General features: G+C 40.8%; 1 protein-coding gene across 1 annotated transcript in view; it reads left to right on the top strand.

Moving 5' to 3' along the window:
- Positions 1–790: 790 nt before the first annotated feature.
- TMEM114 (transmembrane protein 114) overlaps positions 791–11,454 on the top strand; it is a 22,112-nt gene continuing 11,448 nt past the window's right edge. The window contains exon 1 of the mRNA XM_009324806.1: positions 791–926. Coding sequence (XP_009323081.1) covers positions 791–926 — 136 coding nt within the window. The remainder of the gene's footprint in view (positions 927–11,454) is intronic.

Below are 11,454 nucleotides of genomic sequence, written 5' to 3'. Positions count from 1 at the left end.
TCGCAAGGCCCGGGCCACGCATGCCTGCGCCCGGTCCCTGCCCCGCTCGCGGCTGTGAACCGCTGCTCGCTCGCTTGTTTCCCGGGGCAGAGCGTGAACAACGACCGTCCCCTTATGCTGCACATGGCGCCGTAGGGTTCACGCCCGCGCTCATCGAGGTTCTTCTTTATTTACCCAGCACTAAACCCTCGGTAGAAATCTATCTGGGGAGTCAGTAGAAGGAAACACCTGCAGCTAAGTTTAGTCTCGCCACTAAAGCATCCGCAGCAGTTGCCCAGAGTTTGAACCCACCTTTCTTACCCCCATTCTTATATTACTTGGTTTCAGCATTACGTACTCTGTCTCAGTTCATGCGTAATGCCATGCAAAACCTCCAAACGGCTTCAAAACAAAAACTGAAAAAAAAACCCCTATGGAGGCAAGCGGGCATTTCTTCCTCAGCCCAAATAATGTCAGAACTCTACTACCACCGTGAGATCAGGTGAAGCAATAGCAGTATCCGCTCGCTTATTCTGGGGATAGGGGGGGTTAGCTGCTTAATTCCACAGAGTTCTAGCTAGGTATCATGAACCAGGTAAAATAAACAGAAGACTGAGTTGGGTGTTGAGCAGGAACACCAAACCAGAGTGCTTTGGGAAACTTTACTAATAGAAGTTTATCTAACTTGCAGAGTTAGGCAACAGCTGACCAGCAGATCTCAGTACCTACATTTTGGATCTCAGTGCCTTAGGTAGTCGTTGCACAGCTGAGCTCACCTACAGCCCAGAGCTGGCTGCTGATCTGGCACCGAATGCGGGGCCGTGTAGCCCAGCCGGGCTGTCTGGAGGCTGCAGGTGGTGTGCAGGCACGCTACACCACAGCAGCTGGACTTGCTGCGGCTGACCACAGCTCTGCAATCCGGTCTCTGTGCAAAATCATGGACATAGGTACGCTCCAAACTCCCATCTGTATTCTAGTTAAGTTCCTCTGCAAGTCTGCAAGGGCTATTGAAGTTGTTCATATCTTTCAGCGAGAGGATCCAGTTCAAAAGTGGGCATTTACATATTGATTATGTTATATGAAACTAATGTCAGTTGCTACAGATGATCCTTGTATTTTTCTTGAGTGGGTGCTTGTGGGGAAGGAAGAATTAAAGAATTAATGATGGTAAAAAAACCTTGGAATGTAATGTATAGTCTGTATTTATTTCTAGATGTCTGTTTCTCATCATCTGCATGCTTCTGTAAAGGCTAAGAATTATTAAGAGAATTAAGTAATCTTGCCTTATTTTTACAATCTAGAGTGTTGAGTGGTAATGAAATGGAAAACACAGTGAGCCATTCAGATCTCTCATTGGAGTTTCTGTGGGGAATTCTACTGGATGAACATCTGACAAAAATGCTTTGGAGATTTGTTTTCCTTTTATCTGGCTCCTGTGAAAGAGCAAAATACTATTTTACTTCCTGTGGTGATACGCTGCCACATAAATTATTACTGCAGTCTCTCTCTGCTGGCATATTCCCCACTGCTATAAAGTGCTAACAACATGCAGACAAAGCAGATTATATTTGTCACAATGTCCTACCAGTCTGCAACAAGAGACACTTACTGGTATGCAGACTAAGTATTACTAGAGGAGTAGCTAAAAAGCTAGGTGATTCGCTACACTACACAGGATCTTTTAAACATGAGGGTACATTCTATGAGAAATGGAGCTGCTATCTTTTCTCTTCTAAAAAATGCAGTTACTTTGTTCCACATTTATATAATCATTAGGCAAAGCAGGAATATCTTGTGGCTGCAGAAGGTCTTACAAGGAGCCAGTGTGGCTGCAGACATTATAATGTGGGTGATAACTTAATGATAGTTGTTTAGGGACAATCTAGCTCTGGAGATGCAGTTTCTGTACTACACACAAGAGGGCTTTGGCAGCAAATTCCTGAGATCTACCTATTTTTGAAGACTTTAGGATGCACCTCAGTTACATTTCCTATCTTCCTCACAGCCATGTGAGCTAGGAATTTGCTTAAAGAAAGCAACCCAAGAGTATCCCTTAGTCACATCACACCAGGAATTAGGGGAGTTAAAAGAAATGACTGCTTCCCACATGATTTTTTCCCAATTCTTTCATGGCCCAAAGGATATTGCCAGGACAATTCCTTACAGAGTGCCTTCTAACACGCCAGCACTGCTGCAGGAGGCTCAGAGAAGAAGGAAACTATACAGACAACCCTGAAAAATACGTATCACAGGGAAAATCTAATTCCTTAGGAACAGATAAGAGAAGAGAGCTGTTTCTAAGAAGACAGGAATAACCAGATGAACTAATACACCACCATATATTTGATCTTGTACTGTGCAGTAGTATATCCCTGATAGCTCACGATACCTTTCCAGTATGCCCTGTACTGTCTCTTTGCTTGTCTTCTTTTCTTTCATTATATGTCTACCAGACAGAAGCACATTCTGTGATTTCATTAGGTCAGTAAAAACAAAAAATAAAACAAAAAACAAACTGAAGGCTGTCAGGAAGAAAAAATGTAATAGCCCTCATCATTTCAATCCTACTGTACTGGGGCTGTTGAAAGGAGATATGCTGAACTAGTTTTCACTTCATCTTGTTTACTGGTATGCTGGTATGCAAAGTACCTGAGACAAGTTCCTTAAGCCATCAAGCAGCACAGAGAAATGTCACGCAACACAGCGAATAAAAGGACTGTTGGACTAGATGATAAATCAGTGAAGAATTTTTCTCTGCTCTCCAAGCATGTATGGCACCTCAGTGTTGGTCACCAGGTTGAAAATTCCTAAATAACTGCTTGAAGTTGAAAAGTGCATGAGAGGAATAACTGAAAAATAATTAAAAAGGGCAACTGCAGCTGTCAGCCACATTTCCATTGGTCCGTCCCAGGGGAAGCTAAGAATCATACTGCCTCACCAGCAAGAAAACTGAATTACAAAGCACTAACGTTAGCAGCACAGAGCTAAAATCCACAGTGATTTCTTTTTCCTTAACTATTTTGTGGTTGTTTATCAGATACATTCACACTCTTTGACTATAGCATTTTTCTCCGTGGGCTTATTCAGAACAATAATTTGCATGCCTTTGACATCACCCCATCATGACTTCTCACGTCCAACACAAACTGATTTGCACAGAAATTTTTCTAAGAGAGGCATGTATGTAACGTCTCAGGTGATTCTTAGAACAATGTCAACCCAGTGACTATGATTGCAAACACCAAAAAAATCTTTCTTTAGTCAGCGGAAAAGGAGCAAAATTAAGGTAAATGAAAAGCCCTCCTTCATTCCCAAGCACATGAAATCCACAAAATACAAAAGCCACTCTGATTCTTCAGCAGCAATCAGGGATCATCAATTGTCTTTTAAATCAGTATCTCTGCACTAGATTACAGTGAAGAACTGCAGGGAAGTATTTTATATTTATGTGCTCTATACCAAATGCTCTCTTAAAATTTTAGCAAAGACTTTAACATTGATCAATGCTCCAGAAAGTAAGAGAAAGTTCCATCCATCCATTCTGCTCAGCACTACTTTTCATTACTTTTTCAAGCATGTCAGCCTAACAAGGCAGTGAATCGGCCTCAGGCATTTCTCAGCCTTAGACCTGTAGTGTATGAAAAAGAGGAAGGTAAAGACTTTAATTTACCTCATATACCAGACAGCTTTACAGAGGTTTAACTGCTTGTTTTAAATGATGAATTGGGCCAATTTCATCCATTGACTGAGTCCCAAGAAGTCTATGCTAGAGATAAACTGGGCCTATTCAAGACAGAGTAATAATTAGATAATACAGCAGTTTATTACAGGCTGTTCACATCACCATCAGGGATCATTTAATCTCAATTTAGATTCTCGTTAGACCTGCTCCTCTCTGCCATCCTATACTTCTCATCTCCCTCTCATTGCATCTCCTCTGTATTTGCTTGCGCGTACTATGGCAGACATCCTCTTTTGAGCTAGCTGGGCTAGCCTAAAAATGCTACTGTTCCTGTTGCTTAATGCAATCCACTATCTCATCTACTGGTATTAAGACTGTAAGAGTGTCTCGTAATCCCTTTGAAGCAAAGTCATACAGATGAGGTCACCTTTATCATCTGCTTCAGGTGGGCAGTATTTCACTTACTCTGTAACAAATCATAACTGTGCAATGGAAATGAGACACTTTTATTAAACTAAACACTTTAGCATCACCATTGACCTTGACACTATGAAAAGTTTTTGTATCACATCCACCTCATTAATTTCTTCCCTGACCTGTTTTAGAGGCAGGCTGTTAACCTAACCTTTGTTCACAGTTTGAGGATTCAGATCAGGCTATTCTCCAAGAGTCCTATAATTCTCATGCATATACTAAGCACTTGGGGCCTTAATATCTTAAAAAAATGCCTGGATAATTAATGTCTGGATAACACCCAAGAAGGAAGGTTTCAGTGTTGCTACATGTCTGTTCTTCCTCGCTACATATGCACCACTAGATCCTGTGGAAGAAGGAAGAGACTGCAGCCTTTCAGAGACCAAATGGACATGCTCAGCTGGGAATCACATAGGTTGGACAAACAGCAACTGAAAGATACACACAGGGAACTTCCCGCCCGGGTATGGATGGAGAACAGAGCCTGGCTGGGTGTCAGAGCTGATGGGGAGACACACTTGGGGACCTGGAAAAGGCTGTGCAAAGTGTTGCGATGCAGGAGACCACTTCAAGACTTCATGGCAAGGCAAAAGGAGAAGGCCCACCCTGTGAAAGTCTCAGTGGGCAAGATGGAAAATAAAAGTCCCATATCTTAACATGATTTCTTCATTTTAAAAGCTGCTTTACTCCTTTTTTTTTTTCTTGATAGGTCTTAGAGACCAAAGTTAATGCATCCTGCAAGTCAGGGTGCTGAGACACTAAGGGGGAATTTCTCTCAAGGTCTTTTTTTCCACATACTTCTTCAGCAGTCAAAAGTCTTTCTGTTCTGGGTGGATTGGTTCCTCCCTGTTTTTCCTGCACTGCCTTTGTGTTGTGCCCTCTTCTCCCTAGTCTTCCTGCACAGTATTTGTCCCTGTCCGGCCTGTCACTTTCAGTGTTTGAGCTTATCAGCATCTGTTCTACCTGCTCAATACACTCTTATTAGCTATATATCTTCTTCTGCTTGACACGTTACATAAATACTTGCTTGACTAAGATTAAGTAACACAAACTTCCTTTTTTACTTTGTGTTTCCTACAGCAATTTCCAGTAAATCAAATTATGCTTCTCAGAGTTTTATGCAGTTCTTTGTACGTAGCCATGTTAGAATTCAAACCAGTGCTCTGTAAATCAACTTCCAGAGTGCACAACTTTCAAGAGAAGAGAAATGAGACCAGCTGTTGCTTTTTACTTTCAATACTCATTTCTTTTTTGTCTGGCATCTTTCTTGTGTACCTGAGGGATGTGAGGCTGAGGCTACTTTTTTTGGTTACGTTTAAATACAATATTTGAGCTGGGATGAACCACAGTGAAACATAATGCCATTATCACTGGGGATTGTCAAGTGAATGACTTGGAGGCCTTATTACTAACGGAGAAAAGTGACACGTAAGAACAGCATTGATCTTTGGGTGTTTTACAGTGATGGAGATCAAGCCCGGAAGAAAATGTTAGGAAATCTTATATTCAATACAACAGCGATGAGATAATTTTCAAATGTCATTGGGTAGGACTAGAAGTAGAGTGCCTAAACCAGGAGCTTTTCTTTCACATACTTGAGCTAACACTTTGTACATTCAGAGCACTGGATTAACAGTCTCGCATACTTTACAGCTACCGGTTCCCTATTCAAAGAAAAACTAGATTAAAAAATAGAACTTTTTTTTTGGCTCTAGACAATAACTTTCAAAAGGATGAGATGTGACTAATCTCTTTATTGAGTGTTTTGTACTGCCTTTCAAGCAGAAAAGTATTTGGAAAATCTTAACTACAAAGCTTATCTGAACCAGCCTCTTGAGATCCTTCTTCAGTCCAGTTTTTGTTCATGGTATCACCAAGCATAAGGATGGATAATCAAAGTTTTCCCACACTCTATATTCTCACATAGTGAAAATAGGAAAACTTGGGACTTACAGTTTACCCCAGCCTAGGTTATCATGTGACGAAATACAGACACACACAAATACATTAAGAAAGAATGCCAAGGGAGCTTATTCAGCATGTTTTGAACCTTCCTTTGCTTATAGCTTGTGTGAAAGCTAAACCCTCTAAAGACGACAAAATACTAAGTTTTGGTACAGATAGTCAAAGCAGCTGCCTGAGACCCTATGGGGGACACCATAAGTTGGTAATGTTCTTAGCTGATCCAGTAGGGAGTTTACAGGACTTCCTGGCCTATTTTTCCTCTTTTGCACCAAAACACAATCCTATATTGTATTCAGCAGCAGTAATTTATTACACACCATAGTTTTGCCAGATAATCCTAAAGCCCAGCATGGCTCTGCCAGAACTTTGCCTATATCCAATGTACATGCCATAGTAACATCAATAGGATTTTTTCTTTGGGAAACCACTGTGATGTAAACTAACATGGCATAATACTAAAGAAGAAGGTTTTGAGCTGCATTCTGAGGCAGCATTTGATCAATGGCTGCAGATGCCTACAGTAGTCTTTTTTATTGTTTTTGTGACTCCAGTAGGAAGGTTTGATAAAACTGAGTAAGAAAGTTAGTTTCTGACAGTATATTAGATTTTGCCTAAGGATTAAAATTTTTCAGTAGAACCGCAACTTCTTTTAGTGGCATGACCTTGAACAGAGGATTACAGGAGCTATAGCTCCAGCAGATACATACAAGACAAACTTAAATTCTAGTTTGTTAAATATTTCGGTTGAACAGTTGCCCCAAGAATTTGCCAGTGCTCCTATACATATCAAATGGTAGCGCTTGCTGATGGTTACACGGCTTGCTGAAAATCCTCATGTAGGGGGGTCTATTTCTAATGGGGCAAGCAGCCACTGCACAAAGCATGTAACTTTCCAGCAGTTTCTCTCTCTGTACATGGTTAAACATTAGAACCTGAACTTTGTAAAGAAAAGCACATACTTGATTTGTGCCATTCAAAAATACTGCTTTTAATACGCCACAAATAGCCATCTCCTTTTCTGTATCAGAAAGTCGGATAATTATATTTCTTCATTTTTCCACAGCATGTTCTAGCAATCTTTATCTAAAAGCAATGACTTTATGAAAACGAGCCTTCCTAGGTGTCCTCGGCAGTGTATTTCCTGAGTGACCTTGGAGAAAAGCCACGCCTGTATCACAGTGGAACTAAACCTGAGCCTGAAACATTTATACTTAACATCATGAAAAAGATTATCGACCATCCAAATGAAAACACTAACCATGGATTCTTTACTATCCATGCAAGCATTACTGTGGAGACATTATTATTCTACCTACATTTAGAAATGGATGATGCTGTGTATGTGTAGACAGAAGATTCTTCCCTGGTAAATGGTCAGCGAAATGATAGATGCTACTACAGATTTTTTGTTGCTGTAATGTGCTAGAATAAAATTGCTAGAATTTGTTGCAGTAAGGTCACAGAATATGATCTAGCCAGCTGGCTCAAAAGGAGATATCCCTGCTACTATAACCCGAACAACTAGTTCTCCATCAAAACAATTTACAACACGACTTGAAAAAAAAAGCAGTTGGCTGTGATAACCGGTGCTGGGTACTTCAGGCATGTCCCTCCTGTAATTCCCCTTTTAATTCAATATGACATATCTACACTCCATGGGTTTCTTTGGCAGATCAGGTAATACTGAGTAAGGGTCAGGACATTTGATATATGCCTTGTATTCTCTCATCAGAGATAAATTGTGACTGGTCAGGCCTCCTTTAAATTGACTGCAGGTTGTGGCTGTTCAAAAAATGGACATGTACAACTTCATGATGAAAAGGTTAAATCTGAGAAGTAATGGTCAAACCTCAGATCAACCAGCCAAAAGCTAGTCATTTCAAAGGGCAGTGAATCTGATAATTGTAATATTGTACATTGCCTTTCTGCTTTTCTCTTTTGAACCACAGAGGAAGTAATTGTGGTAATCTTTTAAATAGCTTAAATTAACAATAAATTTCAGAATCCAATTAGCTTTACTGGAATGCTGCATGGTAAACTAGTTTTCTATTTAATTCTTCAGTCAATGAAAAAAAAGAACAGGAGAAAAAATGTGATATTTCCCCAGAAAAGATTGTGAATGACATCAGGTGTGTTGATAGTACTTGTTTCTGTGGCAGTGATTAATTACAGTCATTGGTGCACATTTATGGTGACTGGCATTTACTTTCCTGCAGTCGTATGAGTAAACATTGTGGGAAACCCTAACTTCCTCAATTTACATATAATTTACTTTTAGTAACTCAATCACCTCTTTCACAAATGAAAACAGAGCAGGGGAAATGAAATAAAATAAACATCTTGTAAGAGCCTCTTTTAAAAAGAAAGGTTTTGACGAACGTCTTAAAAAGTATACGTGCTTACCGAACTTACATGGATAGTTTACATAGTTTGAAAAGACAAACGCTGGACCTATGAGAGGAATTGCTCTTTTAAATCCAGACAGAAGTTAAGTCTAGACAGAAGGTGGACGTTTTGCTGGTAGCAGGCGTGTTTGTAATAGGATTAATGACATGCTGTTTCCTACTTTGAGTGCTGATATTCAGTAAACCATATAGAATGATTGACCACAAAGTGCCAAATCACTGTCTTTGGCTTTCGCTCACTTTCCAGTATTAACACAATTAGTATAGTACTTCCACAGCAACTTTACCTCAAGGATCTCATTTGGACTTAGCTCTCAAATCATTAAACGTAATGAGGCCTCTGCTGCACCAGTACAGTACAGGTTCAGAACAACTCAGAAGGAACTGTACTATAGATGCATTTTACCCAGTAAGAGTCCTGGGAAGCCACACTGGTGATTTCCAGAGCAGAATGCCCTCTGAATCCTTCAGCAGCCATGTAATCTTGCAAGCAGAAAGGATAGGGTAAAAGTTATGTACACAAGCTCTGCTCTGCTCAAGCTGGAAGACTGCTAATTTTGCTGCATTGCATCCTGTGGACTAATAATTGACTGCAACTTTGGGAGCATTTTCTGAATTATCTCTGATATTCTGAGCAACAGATTGATGTTAGCAGATCTAACTGACACCTAGACTATCTGTGCAAAGTGAGTTACTCCTTCTCCACAAAGATAAGACTAGATTAAAATTTTGAATCTTTTATGCTGAAAATTCTAGTTTATCTTTCAGAGTATTGTCTTCTTTTTCGAGACCTCAGTAAATTGGAAATTAAATCTCTGGAAAAGCTAATCTGTACTACTGGCTTTTTCCTTTCATCATGAACCCTTCCTAATGAATACATGAAGGTGTTTTGATGAACTCTACTTTTTTAGTTTTCTGACTTTGTAGGAATTAATTTTTCCTCAGCATGAGAATGAATGCCTAAGTAGATTATGCTGATGTGGGAATTAAACCTCCATGTAGAGTTGATTTATTCTTGACATAAACTTTTCTATCATCATGGTCTGGTTGCAAAAGGATCAGGGGTTAGCAGGCTCTAACTTTTGTTTACTGTAAAGTTAATCTAGACAGATTCTACAAGGACCTCCACACATCTTGATGGCTAAAACAAATTATTTAATAATATTTCTAAAAACAAGCATGTGTCCAGAACTTTGTGGGCCTCAAGACTAGGACGAGAACTCTCCAGGGCACAGATCATCACTGGTAGTAAGTATTTCATACAATACCTGATTAACAGCTTGGACCCAACTGGGTTAAATGTTCCTGCAGTTTTACACCCTTTGCTTTCCCTTGATTTTAACTGGAAGATGACAACAGCTGATCACTGCAGTGGCATGATGGTTTAGATATATGAATGCCTCTGGTTTAGCTTTATGAGAACAGAGCTGATAAAACATCTGCTCAATACATGGTGTTCATGGGGCTAAGTAAAACTTTCAAGTAAGCAAATATAGTTGGAAAAAACAGACAAGCTTGGCCTCCCAGTTAAGACTCACATGCCCCAAAGCTTGTTAATTTTTTCTTACTGCATCAGTTAGTCTAACAAAACATTTCACCTTGCTTCATAAACCTCATAGGGCTTCTATCACCCGACCATCACAATTACAACGAGGTAACAGCTGCTTAGTTTGTAGAACTACACAGGCACTTTCATATATTACAAATACAATTTGGAGATGTTAAGAGATAACAAAAACTCAGAATAATGCTATAGCTGCTTAAGTGTATTCCTGAATGGAAAGACTGTTATAATCCCAGCAATATACACCTTTCAGTACTTTTGCAGAGCAAAATGTGGTCTGTAGTGCTGGTGATTACTGTGTTTAAACAAACACTCTCTCTCAAGGAATATTTTCCTTTTGACTGATCCTACTGCTGAAACCCTACTGGTTCACGATAGCTTGTTGCCATGGATGGGTAATGATGTCACACATTCTGCCCTGTGTCCATGCCAGAAAATAAATGAGAATGATTTTTTTAATGACTAGGAGTTACTTAGCAATTCCCTGGAAGGCCTGAAGTGAATTACGAGTAAGAAAACAAGATGCCCTATTGACCCTACCTGCACTGTATCTTTATGCCAGTGAAGTGATGCAGTAAAACTCCATAGTAAATTCTCTGCAGATTTAAAAACAAGGTTGTGTTACTGCAATTTACCTTGTTATCCAACAGATTTCAGTGGGCTGAAGATCAGCAGGAGGCTAGGCGAAGTGTGGCTTAGGGGCTCACACTTGAACACGTATGCCCTTGGAAACTACATAACTGTTTGTCCTTCCGAAGTTTTTGGAAGAGAGTGTACTGCTTGTGTCCTTCCCTCCACTGGTGATACTTTGACAGGAAAACAATCCCAAGCAGGGTAGACATCACTGCCATCAGGCAGCAATTGCCACGCTACTGCCTTCTCTCACACCACCTTTCAAATTAGGTTAGATCTATCCTTCTGAGGTCGGCATCTGGAAGGCAAAGAACAAGAGGAAACCTCTTGTAAACACAGCCAAAACCAGAAAGGCTGTAAGAACACCAGCACTGTTACCTATCCCCAGACCTTGGCTTCTGCTCCCTCCTCTCCTCAAGGACAGTGGTGTTTGGAATAAGGAAGCTTTTGTCCTGAGGTGAGACCATCCGAGAGTTTCAAAGCCGCCTAAGCTATCAGGATAGCCCCCTCCCCGTAGTTTCTAACAGGTGTCCCTTTCTAGGAAGGCAGCCTTATCTTCAAGGGCTGCCCTATGCACGACTAAGCGCGCAGGGCTCAGCGGCCCCCTCCCCACAGACTCTCATCCACAGACCTTGGCGGAGAGAGCCAGGCCAGCCGTCGGGACTGACAGGCAGGGCGGGAGAGCAAACCGAGCGGGGCCGGGCCGGGACAGGAGCAGGGCCCGGTCGCGCCCCGGCTGAGCACTCCGGGGC

The sequence above is a fragment of the Pygoscelis adeliae genome, unplaced genomic scaffold (assembly GCF_000699105.1).
Source record: "Pygoscelis adeliae isolate BGI_AS28 unplaced genomic scaffold, ASM69910v1 Scaffold85, whole genome shotgun sequence".
NCBI classification, from domain to species: Eukaryota; Metazoa; Chordata; class Aves; order Sphenisciformes; family Spheniscidae; genus Pygoscelis; species Pygoscelis adeliae.
This window is presented reverse-complemented; position numbering and strand designations above follow the sequence as displayed.